This window comes from Stegostoma tigrinum, chromosome 4, assembly GCF_030684315.1.
Source record: "Stegostoma tigrinum isolate sSteTig4 chromosome 4, sSteTig4.hap1, whole genome shotgun sequence".
Classification (NCBI taxonomy): Eukaryota; Metazoa; Chordata; class Chondrichthyes; order Orectolobiformes; family Stegostomatidae; genus Stegostoma; species Stegostoma tigrinum.
The window spans coordinates 44,817,355-44,838,293 of NC_081357.1; the positions used below are offsets into that span (position 1 = coordinate 44,817,355).

The 20,939-nt window shown below is 43.3% G+C and overlaps 1 protein-coding gene across 3 annotated transcripts in view; it reads right to left on the reverse strand.

Moving 5' to 3' along the window:
* map3k5 (mitogen-activated protein kinase kinase kinase 5) overlaps positions 1 to 20,939 on the reverse strand; it is a 182,896-nt gene that overhangs the window by 87,782 nt on the left and 74,175 nt on the right. For all 3 annotated transcript variants that reach the window (XM_048531149.1, XM_048531151.2, XM_048531150.1), the window contains exons 9-10: positions 10,518 to 10,677; positions 6,115 to 6,268 (exon numbers count right to left, since the gene is read on the reverse strand). In XM_048531149.1, the coding sequence (XP_048387106.1) occupies positions 6,115 to 6,268; positions 10,518 to 10,677 (314 nt within the window). The remainder of the gene's footprint in view (positions 1 to 6,114; positions 6,269 to 10,517; positions 10,678 to 20,939) is intronic.

The window sequence follows — 20,939 nt, forward strand, 5'->3', positions numbered from 1 at the left end:
CTCCTCTACCTTTGCCAGTACACCTATAATTTTATTTCCTTTTCACACAATGATTCTCTCCCTTCATACCAGGTCATTGTAAAAAGGTTTTTGTCTTGATACTTCCATTGCCAGTGACCTTGCTCTGGCTCTTGATCCTTTCACCAATGGGAAGAACTTTTCCCCATCTATCCTGTACAGATTCATGATTTTGAACACCTCCATCAAATCTCCTCCTCTTCACTCAGGAAAATAGTGCCAATTTCTTCAATCTTTCTACATATCTGAAGTTCAGCCTCTCTTTTTGAAACTGGGGACCACATGATAGGAAGGATAGAAAGATGTACTGGAGACAGTGTTGAAGCAATTTACAAAAACAGGTTCAGGGAGGAAGGATATCAGCCACAAGGCTGGGACTGTTCTCCTTGGAGGTAGGATATTTTCAAATTCACGCATGGGCTGGATAGAGTAGATAGGGAGAAACTGTTGCTGTTCAGAAAAGGAACAAGAATGAGAGGGTGTGATCTACAAAAGAAGCAAGGATGATTTGAGAAAACACTTCTTCGCTCAGCAAGTAATTATGGATATGGAATGCACTCCTCGCAAGTGTGGTGGAGCCAATCAAGGCCTAGAAGAGAGCACGGGAGGATTATTTTGATAAAAATTAAAGTGCAGTGGTTTGGGGAAAAGCCGGAAATTACCTATTGCCAATGAGGTTCATTTAGCAAGCCAGTTAGGCACAGTGGGCTGAATGAGATCCATCTGCACCTTACTACTTACCTGATCGCACGATATTTTTGTCTGCATTCTCTCTAATGCCTTCACATCTTTCTTAAAGTGTGATGTTCGGGCATGGGCATGGGCACAATTCTCCAGGTGAGGCAAAGCAACTGATTTCCACTGGTTGTGAATCTGGCAGTTTCTAAACTGGGCAGGCGATTTGCTCTGCTAGATTAATGCCCAGTTGCTTCAAGTGGAAGTCGGTCTCTTGACCTCTGAGGGGGAACCGGGCAAGGGCATGATATTACTGTTTGACACAAACATTTGCATATTTCCCTGCTCATAACTGTGTACTTATTCATTGTACAGTGCAAGGATATGGATATTCCATCTCTACATAGTTCACTCTCCCCCAGTGACTGTGCTGAATCCTCTTATATGGTTGTTTCAGCTGTTTCAGTGGTGGGAGTCTGGGAGGAAGCATGAGGGCAGCCCGGGAAGGTAAGCTTCCACCCAATAAATTTGGGAGTTAACTAATACCCAAGACACCACATGCATAGCGTCTCCCACCCTTTGACCTTCTCTAACCTAATAATGACTAAGTGTGGTGAGCAGGGAAGCTATTTTCATTTTTTCCTGATCTCTTTGTTATCTTTCAGGGTGGTCACCAAGACGCCAAATCCTCTGGGAGCGGGTTGGAAGGCAAAGCCGGAGTCTGTTTGAGTATATAACGGAATAAACTTACTGGTGCAGAGAACACTGCAAAACTAAAAAAGAACTAATTAATTTTAAATGATCAACTTAGTAGAGATGGCAGGCCAGGTGATGTGTTGCAGCTGTATGACGTGGGAGCTCGCTGATCCCATTGAGAACAGCAGTGACCACATCTGCAGGAAGTGTTGGCTGCTTGAGGAGCTCCGGCTCAAAATTGATGAGCTGGAATCTGAACTCCAAACACTGCGGCACATCCGGGAGAGATACCTGGATGCTGTGTACCAGGAGATAGTCACACCTGGTAGATTAACGAATGTTAATTCGATCAGTGGGCAGGGACAGCAGTATGTGCCTGTGAGTGAGGCAGGTAGAGGGACCCTGCAGACAGGAACACGGGAGCCACGGCCCTTGACATTGTCCCACAGGTATGAGGCACTCACTCCATGCGTGGATGAGGAACAGGGCTGCAGGAAGGATGAGTCAACTGACCATGGCACCATGGTCCAGGAGGCCATTCAAGAGGGGGGAAACTAAAGGACAGCTTGTGGTTGTAGGGGGTTCCATCATCAGGGGGATAGACAGTATCCTTTGTGAGCAGGATAGAGAATCCCGCACGGTGTATTGCCTGCCTGGTGCCAGGGTGCGAGACACCTCTGACAGGCTTGAGAGGATGCTAGAGAGGGAGGGAGAGGATCCAGTTGTGGTCCACGTAGATATCAACAACATAGGCAGGACGAGGGATAAAGGTCTGTTTCAGGATTATGAAAAGCTAGGAACAAAATAAAAAAAAAACAGGTCCTCAAGGGTCATTATCTCTGGATTGCTGCCCAACCCACATGCAAATTGGCATAGGGAGGCGAGGACCAGGAAAGGAAGCATGTGGCTAAAAAAGTGGTGTGGGAAAGAGGGTTTCCTTTTCATGGGGCACTGGCATCAGTTCTGGGATGGGAGGGATCTATACCTCTGGGATGGACCCCACCTGAACAGGGCCCGGTCCAGTGTTCTGGCAAAAAGGGTAAATACGGTGGTTAATAGGACTTTGAACTAGTAAGTAGTGGGGGAGGGAGAAGTGAGCATGGAGGGAAAATAACAATTAAATGTAAAGCAAAGCAGTGTGTTAGCACGTGATGAGGAAGCTTCAGCTCCATTGAAAATTAGTAAAATAGCTAAAGGGAAGGAGAACTCAGGAGCTGTTAGTAATGGAGGTAATAGGACCCTAAAGGAAGATGCAAAAACTGGCATAAGGGCACTTTATCTGAATGTTCAGAGCATTCAAAACAAGATGGATGAGTTAATGATGCAAATCACGGCAAATGGGTATGATTTAGTGGCCATTACAGAGACATGGTTACAGGATGGCCATGACTGGGAGTTAAATATGCAGCGGTATCAAACTGTTCGGAAGGGCAGACAGGAAGGTAAGGGAGGTGGTGATGCTCTGATTTTTAAGGATGATATCAGGGAGGTAGTGAGAGACGATATAAGTTCTTCTGAACAAAACGTTGAATCCATTTGGGTGGAAATTAGGAATAGCAGGGAGAAGATGTCACTGATAGACTAGTGGTCTACAGGCCACCAAATAATGACATCGTGGTGGGGCACACAATAAACATAGAAATAGCTAACGCATGTAAAAATGGTACGGCAATTATCGGGGGGATTTTAATCTAAGTATCGATTGGTCAAACCAGGTCAGTCATGGCAGCCTTGAGGAGGGGTTCATAGAATACATCTGCAATAATTTCCTTGAGCAATATGTAATGGAACCTATGAGGGAGCAAGCTATCGCAGAAATATCCCAGATCCTAGAGTCCTGTGTAATGAGACAGGAATAATTAATGATCTCACAGTTAGGAATCCTCTCGGAAGGAGCGATCATAGTATTGTTGAATTTAAAATACAGATGGAGCGTGAGAAGGTTAAATCCAGTACCTATGTCCTGAACTTCAACAAAGGAGACTATGAAGGAATGAGGGAGGAGTTAGCTAAGGTAGAATGGGAGCAAAAACTTTATGGTGGGTTAATCGAGGAACAGTGGAGGACTTTCAAAATGATTTTTCACAGTGCTCAGCAGAAGTATATTCCAGTGATAAGGAAGAACTGTAGGAAAAAAGAGAGAGCCAAGCATGGATGTCGAAGGAAATAAAGGAAAGTATCAGATTGAAAAAAAGCACATCCAAAAAAGCACAGTAGTGGGAAACTAGTAGACTGGGAAATCTTTAAAGGCCAACAGAGAGCCACAAAAAAAGTTATAAAGGAAAGTAAGATAGATTATGAGAGTAAACTAGCTCAGAATATAAAAACAGGCAGCAAAAGTTTCTCTCAATAAGTAAATCGTAGAACTCTGACAAAGGTAAACAATGGTCCTTTAGAGGATATGAAGGTCAAATTGGGAATGAGGAAATAGCTGAGGCATTAAACAGTTATTTTGTGTCGGTCTTCACAGTGGAAGACACAAATAACATGCTGAAAACTAATGGCAAGAAGGTTATAGCAGGTGAGGACCTAGAAACTATCAATATCACTAAGGAGGCAGTGCTGAACAAGCTAATGGGGCTAACGGTAGACAAGCCTCCTGGCCCTGATGAAATGCATCTCAGGGTACTAAAAGAGGCGATGGGGGAAATAGCAAATGCACGAGCTATTATTTACCAAAATTCACTGGACTCTGGGGTGGTTCCTGCAGATTGGAAAACAGCCAACGTGACGCCATTGTTTAAAAAAGGAAGTGGATAAAAAGCAGGTAACTTTAGGCCAGTTAGTTTAACTTCGGTAATGGGGAAAATGCTTGACTCTATCATTAAGGAAGAAATAGCAAGACATCTGGATATAAATTGTCCCATTGGGAACACCCAGCATGGGTTCATGAAGGGTAGGTCATGTTTAACTAATTTGGTGGAATTCTTTGAGGGCATTACTTGCATGGTGGACAATGGGGAACCTGTGGGTGTAGTGTATCTGGATTTCCAGAAGGCATTTGACAAGGTGCCACACCAAAGGCTGCTACATAAGATAAAGTTGCACGGTATTACAGATAAATGTACTGGCATGTACAGAGAATTGGTTGACCAGTAGAAAGCAAAGATTAGGGGTAAATGCGTGTTTTTCTGGTTGACAATCAGTGGCTAGTGGTGTGCCTCAGGGATCAGTGTTGGGACCTCAGTTGTTTACAGTTTACATAGATGATTTGGAGTTGGAGACTAAGTGTGGTGTGTCAAAATTTGCAGATGACACTAAGGTGAATGGTAGAGCAAAGTGTGCAGAAGACACTGCGTCTGCAGAGGGATATAGATAGTCTGAGTGAGTGGGCAAAGGTCTGGCAGACGGAGTACAATGTTGATAAGTGTGAGGTCATCCATTTTGATAGGAATAACAGCAAAATCGACTGTTTTAAATGGTAAAAAAATTGCAGCACGCTGCTGTGCAGAGGGACTTGGGTGTCCTTGTGCATGAATCTCTGAAGGTGGGATTGCGGGTCCAGCAGGTAATTAAAAAGGGAAATGGAATTTTGTCTGCCATTGCTAAAGGGATGGAGTTTAAAAACAGGGAGGCTATACTGAAGCTGTATAGGGCCCTAATGAGGCCACACCTGGAGTACTGTGTGCAGTTTTGTTCTCCTTTGAGAAGGGATATTCTAGCATTGGAGGGGGTGCAGAGGAGATTCACTCGGTTGATTCCAGAGTTGAGAGGGTTGGATTATGAGGAGAGACTGAGTACACTGGGATTATACTCATTGGAATTCAGAAGAATGAGGGGAGATCTTATCGTAAAATGCAAGCTTATGAAGGGAATAGATCAGGTTGAGGCAAGGAGGTTGTTTCCGTTAGCAAAGCACCACCTCAAATTAAAGGGAAGCAGATGTAGGACTGAGGTCAGGAGGAACTTCTTCACCCAAAGGGTTGTGAATCTGTGGAATTCCCTGCCCAGTGAAGCGGTTGAAGCTACCTCACTGAATGTTTTTAAGACAAGGCTAGTTAAATTTTTGAACAGTAAAGGAATTAAGGGTTATGGTGAGTGGGCGGATAAGTGGAGCTGAATCCCATGATCTTATTAAATGGCGGGGCAGGCTCGAGGGGCTAGATGGCCTACCCCTGCTCCTAGTTCTTATATTCTTATGAAATAAAATCATTCCTGGACAGTGTATACTGTTCCATACTAACTTGCTATAATAACTGCAGTGGGTGTGAGTAACTGTACTTTCGTGTAAGTTTTGCAAGACGAGGTATTTCCAAACTTTTTTGGAGTAAGCTACAACGATCTTTACATGCAAAGGTTTAATACTGTTACCAGGATTCAGCTATTCTTAAAATGACAGGTAAAACAAATTAATTGCATCTATTATGAACTCAAATTGCACCAGCTAACTAGACAATATGTTCCTGTTTGGAATTTCAGATTTGTGTTGCACATTTGTTCCCCTAAAGATATTGAATTATCTTCTAATTTTTGACACCAGGCCCTCTATACTTAGTTGATTTCCACCTGATCCCAACATGTTCTGGTGCAGCCGACACTTGAATTCACCAGTTGGCTGATATCAATGCTTATACAGAGATCAATCAACTCAGTGTTTTGAGGACCACACTCTTACGTTGTTTTCGTATGCACATATCTGTGCTCGTTCTCATATAGGAGCTTAAGTGTACATGGAAGAACGTGGCTGAAATAAAAATAGATAAAACATTCAAAAAGACGACATACAGGAAATCGAACCAGTGACACAGCTTCATTGGTGGCTTCCACAATGAAATCCATCCAAAAGTCCATGCGTTCCTGACATTCAGGTGGCTGCTCCGGAGTTTGTTTCTTGAAACGTTGGTATATATGTATGGTTTGTACAACAGACTTCAGATACCTGCAAGTACAAACAGCATCAGAAGAAAAACTAAATCAGGAACATTTTTTAACAAGTTTCATCACATTAACAGGCTTTTTTAAACATTCCATGGATTCTCTCAGGTTCAGGTAAAAATAATCAGCGTGCTCATCAATCTCTTTTCTGGAAGACAAGAAAAAGTCTGAAGGGAGAGAACATACCTAAAATGTAACAGTCAGCTAGCAAGAGCTTTGCTTCTCTGATTAGGTAAAGAGGAGTCATAAAATGGTCACAGGATAGAAAGAGGCCATTGGTTCACTGTGTCCATACTGTGCATCTGCAAGAGCAGCCAGTCTTAAATTTTCCATCATTTCTCCATAGGCCTGTAAAATTTCACCTCTTCAGGGGCTTATCCAAATCCCTGTTGAAAAATCACATCTGAACTTGCCTCCAGCAAAATTTTAGACAGATCCCAATCAGTGCACGACAACAACTTCTCCTGAAAATATTACAGATGCTGAAAATCTGGAATAAACCAACAGAAAATGCTGGAAATGCTCAGCAGCTCAGGCAGCATTAATGGAGGACAAAACACAGTTTACATTTCGGGTCTGTGAACTTTTCTCCTTTCGGGAGACTGATTTCAGCTTTTTGAAACGATCCATGAACTGAAGCCTGAAGCTCATTTGGGGAAGCACCCCCACTTTGTAGCCTTAAATGTGAAACAAACTTACACAATTTTTTAAGGGTAAAGCTAATTAGATTGAACGTGAACTGTCAATCATACTGCTGGAGGGAAAAACTATTTTTAAAAAAATGCGGATATCGAAATGGACTGCTGAGAGAAACCACAAGTGAAGCCAGCAGTCAATACAAAATTGTGTAAGACAGTGCACAACAATCTACATTGTTACAACTTTGCCTACTACTTTCATTTATTGCATAACCCTGGATATAACCCTGATTATTCCTCAGTGAACAGCACGTACTTATATGTCAACCTTTAATAACAGGCAGTCTATAAACCAAACGTTTTTAAATAAAATCTTGCACTTAGGCATATGGCCATAATATCCAAGGGCTTTAGGGGCAGCATGGTGGTTCAGTAGTTAGCACTGCTGCCTTACAGTGCTAGGGACTTGGGTTCGATTCCCCTCTCCACTGTCTTTACGAAGTTTGCACATTTTCCTGGTATCTGCCTGGGTTTCCTCTGGGTGTTCGGATTTATTCCCACAGTTCAAAGTTGTGTAGGTGAGGTAGGTTGGTCATGCTAGAAAGTGTCCAGATATGTGAAGGGGATGGGTCTCTCTGTGTGGGTTGCTGTTCAGAGGATTGGTGTGGACCCAATGGGCCAAATGGCATGCTTCCACACTGTAGGGATTCTATGGCTCTATTACAGCTGAAAATTATCCTTAGGGAATGGAAAAACGTAGAGCTAAAATCTTTTCAATTAACATAAATGTTGTCAAAACTGATGAAGAGTCCATGAGCTCAAAACGTCAACTGCTTTTCTCTCTATAGATGCTGCCAGACCGACTGGGTTTCATCAGCACTTTTGACATGATATTTGTTTTGGTCCCTGCAACCAATCTTCCTACAGTTTCTGAGGTTTCGCCACCTCTCCAAGGGTTTCCCACTACTTTCAACTGGTTCTGCAGCTATGCTCCCCATGCTGCAAAATCCTCCAGGTGCCAGGCAGTCCTCCATCCAAAGAGTTAACACATTTCAGGCCCCATCCTTCTGACCTATCTGTGTATCACACCAGCATGAGCCTGAACATCCAAACCCTGACAAACACCTTCCCTTAGATCAGGGCTAAGCCCCAACTCCCCAGCTGCTATGCTAAATGCTGACAGATTCATGACAACCAGTTGCCAAATCCAATATCCTGGACAACCCTCCTGGCTTTATTTCTCACTTCTACTTTCCTTCTCATGTAGGTTGGTGAGATGTATAGCAACAATAATAGACAAGACAGACATAGGTAAAAGTGAATTACAAACATCACAATGACAAAGTAATCTTGAGTGACAGGGTGAAATGGAATCAAGAAAAAGTTTGAGTCAACCTCAGACAATAACAAAAGGACAGCAATAGAGTCATAAAGGCAGATTAAATGTCGAAATAAGTGAAACCCATTCTTTTCCCTGATTAACAGCTTGACATTAATTTATGAAACACTACGCGACAAACTGCTGTTCTGGCCATTAGCAATGAGGGTATTTGACAACTCAAAATAAATACACATCAGGAAGTCCACTATGTCTTGTTTTGATACACAAGTACTCCTAACATTTTAAGCTAAACAAACAAAAATAAAAACCCAATGAAATTTGCATCACTTTGGTTTGGATCACTATAATTGTTCTGGATTAGCAGAAATACTCTTGAAAATATCTTGGGAAGACCGAAGTCATAATCATTGCACCCTGCCACAAGCTTCATTCCTGGCTACTCATCGCCTCAGTATCCCTGGCTTTGGTCTAAGGCCAAACCTTACTGTTTGCAACTTCGGTGTCATACTTGGCCCAAAGATAAGCTCTGATGACATCTCAATGTTAGCACTAGGTTCACTCACTTCCACCTCTCTAACGGTGACTGATTCTGCCTCTGCTTCAGCAGAGCCAGGTCCAGAAGGAACAAAAAGCATGACAATTCCAATGCTCTCCAAGTGGACTTCTACCTTTCTCCCTTCATAAACTTAAGTTACTGAGAGACTCTGCTGTTTCAAAGTCCACCTAGTCCTGTTCAACGACCATCCACTGTGTTTACTAACTGTCCTCAGCTTCCTGTTAAGTCATGCTCTTAAATTTGTATCTTACTTTAGGTCCCTCCAGTGCCTCAACCTTTCTCCATTTCTTTACCCTCTTTAACCTGGCAACTTTCCAAGATATCAGTGTTCATCCAATTCTAGCCAAGGGTACATCTCTAATTTTAAATCTTCACCCAACATAACTCGCAACACTGACAGTACCATTATCTTTGTTCTGTTTGTGTGGTCTCAGCGTGGATATTCCCCTAAATTACAGGGAATGACTACAGTTTCAAAGTATCTAATTGGCTGTTAAGTGGCTTGAAATTCCTTTGGTCTAACAAGGTGCAAAATATAGTGAATCATTCAGATTATTTTGCTTTTGATAAAGCTTGTACTTTTGTCAAAAAAGTGGGCATTTCTCTTCCTTAACCAAACCGTAGGCAGCCCACCAAAAATGGACAGCCCTGTCAGCCAGTGGGTTGGAGCATGATGGGAGTCTCCTATACTCAGGGTAAAGGATGGCAATCTACACACAGGGAGAGGTAGAACGAGTAGACACGTGTGCTTGTAGGATCATGTAAGAGACAGATAGAACACAGCAGAAAGCAAAGCAGAGAGAGAGAGAGACAGAGAGAGCGGGGGTAGAGAGAGAGAACAAACCAGAGAGGGGGAGAGAGAGTGCATAAAGTGGGGGTGGTGGCAAGAGAGGGGCAGATGGGTGGGTGCAAAATAAAGAAGGGGAGGCGGGGTGGAAGAGGAGGGGGAGGTGTGGTGGGGGGGAAGAGACAGAAAGAGAGAGAGAGAGAGAGAGAGAGAGAGAGAGAGAGAGAGAGAGAGAGAGAGAGAGAAAGAGAGCACAAGTGAGAGAAAAGGTTTGTGATGATTCAATTGATCAACAAACAACAAGCCCTGACAAGCCAAAAGGGTCATCTCTGTGAACCCTTTGGCCAGGTACGACTGAACTGCCTTCCCAGTCTATGTAGAAGTAACTAGGAAAGAGTGAATAACAACCTCTTGTTTAAACAACCTCTTCCATCTTGAATGTTTTCTAGATGGTGAAAAGATCCAAAATGTTAACGGCTTCTCTTCAAAGTATGAAGAATTTATATTGTTACATACAACGCAACACAAAACCTTTGATTTTCATTAATTAAATACTAAGATCATGGAGTAATTCCTTGTTTCATGACTGTCATTTTTGTTGATTCCAAGCCTAAACAAAATCTTGTACCAAACTATTTGAATCTCTAGGGAAAGCACAGAATGGTAAGGAGCATATTATTAGATAAGAAATCTTGGAACAATATTTCACCAGTGATTGTAATGGCAGGTGGAATGGTGTACAATGAGACATAGATTTCATTTTGCAGGATTATCTCCTTTGTGATGACATACTACAAAGAGCAATCAATTCCTCATTTCTTCCCACTTGCGCAGCAGTCCCAACAGACTCAAACCATTCTGTTTTTGACACCAACACAACATCCAATCACACTGGTTTCTTATTCCACTCCACTGAGAATCCACACTTACCATGCCGGTGCCTTGAGTTTAAAAAGCTTCTCAGAAGCCATGATAACTCGGAGAGGGTCATTTGCTAACATGCTGGCACCAAGGAAAAAGCCCACATCCCAGTAACTTTCTATTTTTTCCAGATTTCCCTTTTTCCCTAGCAGGCTGCTGAGCTTCACACCTGGACAGAATTAGAAAGATCACCAAGATTAGCACAGACAGAGAAGTGTGATATTTTATACCATATTCAAATCACCCTCAGAAATCATACTTCACAAAAATTGGATGCATGTATTTGTTCTAACTGGACTGATCAAAAGGTATGGCAGAATGCTCCCATTTTGTTTTCAGTCTAGCCTACGTTTTGAACTGCACGCTTTGGAAAGTTGACCTTCAGAGGAGTCCATTAAAATATTCAGTCAACTATTTGCCAACTTACAGCTTGCTTTGAAATGAAGTATATGCTACAAGTCATTGGGTCCAGATCTGTTCAATGTAAAACAAAACATCTTTAAAAGTTAGCAGGTACATACCATCACACATGACTGTTTTGTGATCAAATTTTACTGACCATGATTCTAACTTCAAACATGGTTTACATCAGAACATAACCAACCAAATTTTACTTGGGGCTTCAGATCAGGGATTAGGGTTCTGAAGAAGAGTCATCGGATTCAAAGTTTAACTCTGTTTCCCTACCCACAGATGCTGCCAGATCTGCTGAGTTTCTCTGGTTCTCTATATTTAAACCTCCAGCATGAACAATAGTTTGCTATTGTTTACTGAATTTTTGTTCAGCAATTTGATCACTAGGAAAATCTTCAATGAGTTCACTTGCTTTGAATGTAGAGTCTGGAAGTTACAATACCCATCATTTTTATTTTAGCCAATACAGCAGTAATGAAAGCATCACATATTTCTATCCAAGCTAATAACCTAGTACAGGAAGGGTGTGGGACTCAAAGAAATAGTGAGAAAAGAGATAAGTCTGAAGGTGGTAAGGGGATAAGGGGAGCAAGTTAAATAATCAAGGCAGGCAAGAGCAAGGCAGAGAATGAGGTGAGACTGACAAATTAAACTGCATTACTTCAAAGCAACAAACAGGTAAGGCAGATGAATTTAGGGTATGATTGAGAACATGGATCTAGGATATCATAGCTATTACAAAAACGTGGCTCAGGGAGGGGCAGGACTGGCTGCTTAATGTTCTGGGGTATAGGGACTATAGGAAGGATAGACGTGATGTGGGGATAAAGACAGGAGGGCGAGTGGTGTTTTTGGTCAAGGATAACATTAACTGAGGGAGCATATTCATAGGAGTATTTCCAGTGAAGTTAAATGGCTGAAACAGAAATTAAAAAAGGGTTGATCACCTTGTTTGGCTTGTAATATAGGCATCCCAACAGTTCGCGGAAAATTAAGAAGCAAATATGTAAGGAGATGTTGGATATCTGTACGAATAATAGGGTTGTAATGGTAGGGGATTGCAACTTTCCAAACGCATACTGAGACTGCCACAATGTTAAGGGCTCGGATAGAGAGAATTTTGATGTATGTACATGAATAAGACAATTTTCTATATGCAGATGTACCCCCTAGACAAGCAGCAAAAAACTTGGCCTTCTCTTGGTAAATTGGGAATAGCAAGTAATGGAGGTGTCGATGGGGGAGCACTTTAGCACCTGTGATCATAATTCTATTAGTTTTTAAATAGTTATGGAAAAGGATAGACCTGATTAAAAGTTAACATTCTAAATTAGAGGAAGGCCGGTTTTGATGGTATTAGGTAAGACCTTTCAAATGTTGATTGGGGGAGGCTGTTCACAGGTAAAGGGACAGTTGGAGAGTGGGTGGCCTTCAAATATGAGATAATGATAGTTCAAAGACAGTATGTTGTTGATAGTGCACACGGCAAGACTGGCAGGTGTACGGAATGCTGGATGACTACTGAAATTGGAGGGTTCGGTCAAAAAAAAGGAGGAAGCATGTGTCATGTACAGACAGTTAGGATCAAGTAAATCCCTAGAGGAGCATAAGGGCAGTAGGAGTATACTGAAGAGGGAAATCAGGAGGGCAAAACGGGGCCATGAGACAGTTTTGGTAAATAGAGTTAAGGAGTATTTCTGTTTGCAGCAGCAGCGCGAGCAGGAGCCTGGAGCAGGAGCCTGTCGGGAAGCCGGTGAGTCACGGTTTTTGAATCTTTAATAAGCTTACCTCGTGAATAGGCAGAGGTACGCTGAGCAGGAGCCGACACAGTACTGGTGAGTGAGTGAGGTAATATATTTGTGTGGTTGCGTTACCCGAAACAATACTCGGGTAAGTGTCTCCCACCCATCCTCCTCCTCTAACCAAAAAAAAAGGTTCTGTGTGCCTGATTGGTAAGGTAACTAGTTTATTTTTTATTCTTTATTTTTAATCAGTCTCTTTGGGAATTTAGAATAATGGGAACGGAGGTCTGGGCAGTTGAATGCTCCTCCTGCAGAATGTGGGAGGTAAGGGTCACCACTAGTGTCCCTGCTGACTCCATCTGCGGGAAGTGCACCCAACTCCAGCTCCTTGAAAACCGCGTTAGGGAACTGGAGCTGGATGAACTTCGGATCATTCGGGAGGCAGAGGGGGTTATTGAGAGGAGTTACAGGGAGGTAGTCACTCCTCAAGTACAGGAAAAAGGCAGATGGGTTACGGTCAGGGGACGGAAAGGGAACCGGCAGGCAGTGCAGGGATCCCCTGTGGCCATTCCCCTCAACATTAAGTATACCGTTTTGGATATTGTTGGGGGGGGGGACTTACCAGGGGAAAGCAGTGGGGCACAGGTCTCTGGCACAGAGTCTGTCTCTGCTGCTCAGAAGGGAAGGGGGAAGAGGAGGAGAGCATTAGTCATTGGGGACTCCATAGTTAGGGGGACAGATAGGAGGTTCTGTGGGGACGAGAGAGACTCACGGTTGGTGTGTTGCCACCCAGGTGCCTGGGTGCGTGATGTCTCTGATCGTGTTTTTGGGATCCTTAAGGGGGAGGGGGAGCCGCCCCAAGTCGTGGTCTACATTGGCATCAACGACATAGGTAGGGAGCGAGATGGGGATTTAAGGCAGAAATTCAGGAAGCTAGGATGGAAGCAGAGAGCTAGGACGAACAGAGTTGTTGTCTCTGGTTTGCTGCCCGTGCCACATGCTAGTGAGGCGAGGAATAGGGAGAGAGAGGAGTTGAACACGTGGCTACAGGGATGGTGCAGGAGGGGGGGTTTGGGATTCTTGGATAATTGGGGCTCTTTCTGGGGTAGGTGGGACCTCGACAAGCAAGATGGTCTTCACCTGAACCAGAGAGGTACCGATATCCTGGGGGGGAAATTTGCTAAGGCTGTTCGGGTGGGTTTAAACTAATTCAGCAGGGGTATGGGCACCAATATTGTAGTTCGACTATAGAAAAGGTTGAGAGTAGGGTGGTCCGAAATAAAGTTTCAGGGAAGCAAGATGGCACCGGCAAGTAAGAAGTTGGATTGAAGTGTGTCTACTTCAATGCCAGGAGCGTCCGGAATAAGGTGGGTGAACTTGCAGCATGGGTTAGTACCTGGGACTTCGATGTTGTGGCCATTTCGGAGACATGGATAGAGCAGGGACAGGAATGGTTGTTGCAGGTTCCCGGATTTAGATGTTTCAGTAAGAACAGAGAAGATGGTAAAAGGGGCGGAGGTGTGGCATTGTTGGTCAAGGACAGTATTACAGTGGCAGAAAGGATGTTTGGGGACTGGTCAACTGAGGTAGTATGGGCTGAGGTTAGAAACAGGAAAGGAGAGGTCACCCTGTTGGGAGTTTTCTATAGGCCTCTGAATAGTTCCAGAGATGTAGAGGAAAGGATAGCAAAGATGATTCTCGATAGGAGTGAGAGAGACAGGGTAGTTGTCATGGGGGACTTCAACTTTCCAAATATTGACTGGAAACACTATAGTTCGAGTACTATAGATGGGTCAGTTTTTGTCCAGTGTGCGCAGGAGGGCTTCCTGACACAATATGTAGATAGGCCAACAAGGGGCGAAGCCACATTAGATTTGGTACTGGGTAATGAGCCCGGCCAGGTGTTAGATTTGGAAGTAGGTGAGCACTTTGGTGATAGCGATCACAATTCTGTTATGTTTACTTTAGTGATGGAAAGGGATAGGTGTATACCACTGGGCAAGAGTTATAGCTGGGGGAAAGGCAATTACGATGAGATTAGGCAAGATTTAGGGAGCATAGAATGGGGAAGGAAACTACAGGGGATGGGCATATTAGAAATGTGGAGCTTATTCAAGGAAAAGCTCCTGTGTGTCCTAGATAAATATGTACCTGTCAGGCAGGGAGGAAGCTGCAGAGTGCGGGAGTCGTGGTTTACAAAGGAGATGGAATCTCTGGTCAAGAGGAAGAAGAAGGGATGAGATGTGAAGGCTCAGTTAGGGCACTTGAGGGCTACGAGGTAGCCAGGAAAGTCCTAAAGAGGGAGCTCAGAAGAGCCAGGAGGAGACATGAGAAGTTGTTGGCAGATAGGATCAGGGTAAACCCTAAGGCTTTCTATAGGTATTTAAGGAATAAAAGAATGACGCAAATGAGATAGGGGAAGCGCTAAATGAATATTTTTCAACAGTATTCACTCTAGAAAACGACAATGTTGTCGAGGAGAATAATGAGATACAGGCTACTAGACTAGATGGGATTGAGGTTCACAAGGAAGAGGTATTAGAAATCCTTCAGAGGGTGAAGACAGGTAAGTCCCCTGGGCCGGATGGCATTTATCCTCGGATCCTCTGGGAAGCCAGGGAGGAGATTGCTGAGCCTTTGGCATTGATCTTCAACTGGTCATTGTCTATAGGAATAGTGCCAGATGACTGGAGGATAGCAAATGTGGTTCCCCTGTTCAAGAAGGGGAGTAGAGACATCCCTGGTAATTATAGACCAGTGAGCCTTACCTCAGTTGTTGGTAAAGTGTTGTAAAAGGTCATAAGGGATAGTATTTATAATCATCTAGAAAAGAATAAATTGATTAGGGATAGTCAGCACGGTTTTGTGAAGGGAAGGTCGTGCCTCACAAATCTTATTGAGTTCTTTGAGAAGGTGACCAAACAGGTAGATGAGAGTAAACCGGTTGATGTGGTGTATATGGATTTCAGCAAGGCGTTCGATAAGGTTCCCCACAATAGGCTATTGTACAAAATGCGGAGGAATGGAATTGTGGGAGATATAGCAGTTTGGATCGGAAATTGGCTTGCTGAAAGACGACAGAGGGTGGTAGTTGAGGGACTTGAGGCTGTTTTCATTAGAGAGAAGAAGGTTGAGAGGTGACTTAATTGAAACATATAAAATAATCAGAGGGTTAGATAGGGTGGATAGGGAGAGCCTTTTTCCTAGGATGGTGATGGCGAGCATGAGGGGGCATAGCTTTAAATTGAGGGGGGAAAGATATAGGACAGATGTCAGAGGTAGTTTCTTTACTCAGAGAGTAGTAAGGGAATGGAACGCTTTGCCTGCAGCAGCAGTAGATTCGCCAACTTTAGGTACATTTAAGTCGTCATTGGACAAGCATATGGACGTACATGGAATAGTGTAGGTTAGATGGGCTTGAGAGCGGTATGACAGGTTGGCACAACACCAAGGGCCGAAGGGCCTGTACTCTGCTGTAATGTTCTATGTTCTAGTATCCAAAGGAATTCTACAAATACATTCAGGGCAAGAGAGTAACTAGGGAGAGAATAGGGTCCCTTAGAGATCAACAAGGCCCTCCATTTGTCGAGCCACAGGAAATGGGCGAGATGTTAAATGAATATTTTGCATCAGTGCTTACTGTGGAGAAGGATTTTCCAACTAGGCAGCTTGGGGATATGAATAATGATAATGTCATGAAAAGTGTCAAAATTACAGGAGAGGTGGTGCTACAGGTCTTAAAATGCATAAAAGCAGATAAAATGCCAGGGCCTGATCAGGTATTTCCCAGAGCTTGGTGGGAAGCTAGATTGCTGGCCCACTGGCTGAGATATTACTGATCGCTATGGGTGAAGTGCCGGAAGACTGGAGGATGGCTATGTGGTGCCATTACTTAAGGAAGGTGGTAAGAAGAAACCAGGGAACTACAGGCCAGCAAGCCTGACTCAGTGGTGGGTAAGTTGTTGGAGGGGCTTCTGAGAGACAGGATTTACATGTATTTGGAAAGTTAATGGCTGATTAGGGATAGTCAACATAGTTTTCTGCCTGGGAATAATAAACTTGATTGAATATTTTTTGAAGACGTGACGAACAAGACTGATGAAGGTAGAGTGGTAGATGTTGTTTGTGTGGAGTTTAGCAAGGTGTTCGACAAGATTCTGCATGGTAGGCTGATTAGCAAGGTTAGCTCACATGGAGTACCAGGAAAAAGTGGCCAAGTTGGCTTGAAAATAGGAGATAGAGGCTGGTGGTAGGGGGTTGTTGTACAGGCTGGACGCCTGTGGCCTGTGCTGTGCCACACTGCTCGGTGCTGGCTCCACTGCTTTTTATCATTTGTGTAAATGATTTAGATGTGAATATTGTCAACATGGTTAGTAATTTTGCTGATGACACCAATATTGGCAGTGTAGTGGACAGTGAAGAAGATTATCTTAAAGAACAAAGGGCCCTTGATTAAATGGGGCAATGGGCTGAGGAGTGGCAGTTGGAGTTTAATTTATATATTGCGAAGTACTGCATCTTGGAAAGGCAAACCAGGCAGGACTTACACAATTAATGGTAGGGCCCTGCGGAGTGTTGCTGAACAAAGAGACCTAGGGTTGCAGGTGCATAGTTCCTTGAAAGTCGAGTCCCACAAGTAGACAGGGTGGTGAAGAGGGTGTTTAGTATGCTTGCCTTCATTGGTCACTGCATTGATTACAGGGGTTGGGATGTCATGTTGCAGCTATACAAGACTTTGGTGAGGCCACTTTTTAGAAAACTGCATTCAATTCTGGTCTCCTGCTGAAGGAAAGATATTGATAAACTTGAAAGAATAGATTTACAAGGATGTTGCTGGGACTGGGAGGTTTGAGTTATAGGGAGAGGTTAAATAGGCTGGTGCTTTTTTCCCTGGAGCATCGGAGGCTGAGGGGTGACCCTAAAGAGGTTAATCAGATCATGGGAGGCATGGATGGGGTGAATAGCCAAGGTCTTTTTACCCCACAGTCGAGGAATCGATATGTAGATTAAAATTCCCCATGATAATTGCTGTACCATTTTTACATACATTAGCAATTTTTATGTTTACTGCTCGCCCCATCACAATGTCATTATTTGGTGGTCTACAGACCACACCCATCAGTGACTTCTTCTCCCTGCTATTCCTAGTTTCCACCCAAATGGATTCAACCTTTTGTTCAGTAGAACCTATATCATCTCTCACAACTGCCCTGATATCATCCTTAAAAATCAGAGCAACACCATCTCCCTTACCTTCCTGTCTGCCCTTCCGAACAGTTTGATACCGCTGCGCATTTAACTCCCAGTCATGACCATCCTGTAACCATGTCTCTGTAATGGCCACTAAATCATAAACATTTGCCATGATTTGCGCCGTCAACTCATTCACCTTGTTTCGAATTCTCCAAGCATTCAGATAGAGTGCCCTTATGCCAGTTTTTGCACCTTCTTTTAGGGTCCTATTACCTCCATTACTAACAGCTCCTGAGTTCTCCTTCCCTTTAGCTTTTTTACTAATTTTCAATGGAGCTGAAGCTTCCTCATCACATGCTAACCCACTGCTTTGCATTATATTTAATTGTTATTTTCCCTCCATGCTCACTTCTCCCTCCCCCACTACTTACTAGTTCAAAGTCCTATTAACCACCGTATTTACCCTTTTTGCCAGAACACTGGACCGGGCCCTGTTCAGGTGGGGTCCATCCCAGAGGTATAGATCCCTCCCATCCCAGAACTGATACCAGTGCCCCATGAAAAGGAAACCCTCTTTCCCACACTACTCTTTTAGCCACGTGTTTCCTTCCCTGATCCTCGCCTCCCTATGCCAATTTGCATGTGGGTTGGGCAGCAATCCAGAGATTATGACCCTTGAAGACCTGTTTTTTAAGCACACAAGAATTATTGAAATTAGGAGTCGGAGTCCAAAAAAACACTCAAAAAGAGAGAGGCCAGAATTTGAATTGTGGCTCAGAATGCAGAAGTACAAATGGTAGATGAGAAGAATGAAGGGTTTTTAACTGAAGGGAAAACAACACCTCTTCCTTCAAATTAATGTAACAATACTAAGGGATACAGGAGCTTCTCAAACTCTCTTGCTGGAGAAGGATTTAGTTTTTCCTTATAAGAGTTCAATATAAACCACGATGTTGATAAATGGGATAGGTGTAGTGTACATCCCGGTTCCATTGTACAGAGTTATTAGAGTGTGGACTGGCGGTAGTCAGAACAATTAAAAGATTACCTGGGTTTAGAGTGGATTTACTTCTGGGAAAAGATTTAGCAACAGTGAAAGTTATAACCTCCCCTATAATCACAGTAAGTCCAGTTGAGGCTAAAGAGACAGAGGAACAGTTGGAAGAACATGTTCTGGATATTCTTCCATCATATGTGGTGACCAGAGCAATGATTAGAAAAAGTATATCACTGGCGATCACCGAATTAGTGCAACCAGACATTTGGATAGCTGAAATTCAATTTAACAGTGAGGAGAGATCAAAAGAAGTCTTTGGCACATCTTTGCTAGTTGAGGCTCAGTACACAGGTCCAGACTTAAAAAAAATTAATACAGTAGTTCACACTGAAACTAAAGGAGTTTCAGACAGCATTCTCTCTCATTTTCTTTCCAGCTGCATGAGCCTCTGCATGGGTCTGTGTGCAACAGTGACTTCTAGATTTGGAAGTCAATGTAGGTTTGGGCACGTTGATACTGACGGTGGATCCTTGGAGAGGTTGTGTGCATGCACTGCTATACAGCTTAGAGGGAATATTAGTTCCAGCCTATTACGATATTAGAGAGTTCTGATGAGGAGGTGGAGACTTCCTCACAGATCTGTGGATGATGAATGACTGGTTGTTTGTCAAATTGTGGCACCATCCAGATGTCCTAAGATGATATTGCAATTAGCACTTGAATTACGGAAAATGCACTCATTGATAAACAGCACTTTAGTGGCCAGAGCTTCATAAAGGCATAGTAGAGTTCGATAAAGTATGTCCCACATTGTGGGAAAGCCTCAATATATAATCAAACCAGCACCTTTAACACCCATACCAATTTTGAAGAATAATTTCACTGAAATTACCAGATTGTGTATGACCATTACAGAAAACAAAAGCAAATCAATAAAACCTTACAATTATGGATTTGACAAACCAGTTTCCAGAAGCTATTCCTTTCAGGTCAAGTATTGAGCCAAAAGTGGATAAGTTAACTCAATTTTTATTTTATTCATTAATGGACAGTAAATTGAAATTGATCCCTGTTCAGATTGTAACTTGATGTTTAACTTTTTCCAGGAAACCATTAGCATTGGCCATAAAACAAATTAAGCCAACTGCATATTATCTGCAAATCCAGGAAGCTTTGGATAGATACCATTAAATCATGGTTAAGGCATACTCAATGAATATCCACAGGATTGGGACATTGGATTAGATTTCTCACTGCTTGGTCTGAGAGTTTCCTCAAATGAATCAAATGGATTTCATCCACTTCAATTGATTTATGGTCACAAGATGAGAGGTGTATTAAAATTAAATCAGGTGAAGTTCTTGAACTAGATTGACTAAACCTCAATAATGGATTGCATTCCCATGTTTCTCGAAAGATCATGAGCATGTGATGTCTCAAAGGAGCATTTCAAGTTTCACAAACAAAAATTAAAGAATGGGCAGATAACAAATCAACAACTAGACTGTTTCAAGCCAGAGATGAAATATTGGTATCAGAGATAATGGGAACTGCAGATGCTGGAGATTCCAAGACGACAAAATGTGAGGCTGGATGAACACAGCAGGCCAAGCAGCATCTCAGGAGCACAAAAGCTGACGTTTCGGGCCTAGACCCTTCATCAGAGAGGGGGATGGGGGGAGGGAACTGGAATAAATAGGGAGAGAGGGGGAGGCGGACCGAAGATGGAGAGTAAAGAAGATAGGTGGAGAGGGTGTAGGTGGGGAGGTAGGGAGGGGATAGGTCAGTCCAGGGAAGACGGACAGGTCAAGGAGGTGGGATGAGGTTAGTAGGTAGCTGGGGGTGCGGCTTGGGGTGGGAGGAAGGGATGGGTGAGAGGAAGAACCGGTTAGGGAGGCAGAGACAGGTTGGACTGGTTTTGGGATGCAGTGGGTGGGGGGGAAGAGCTGGGCTGGTTGTGTGGTGCAGTGGGGGGAGGGGATGAACTGGGGTGGTTTAGGGATGCAGTGGGGGAAGGGGAGATTTTGAAACTGGTGAAGTCCACATTGATACCATATGGCTGCAGGGTTCCCAGGCGGAATATGA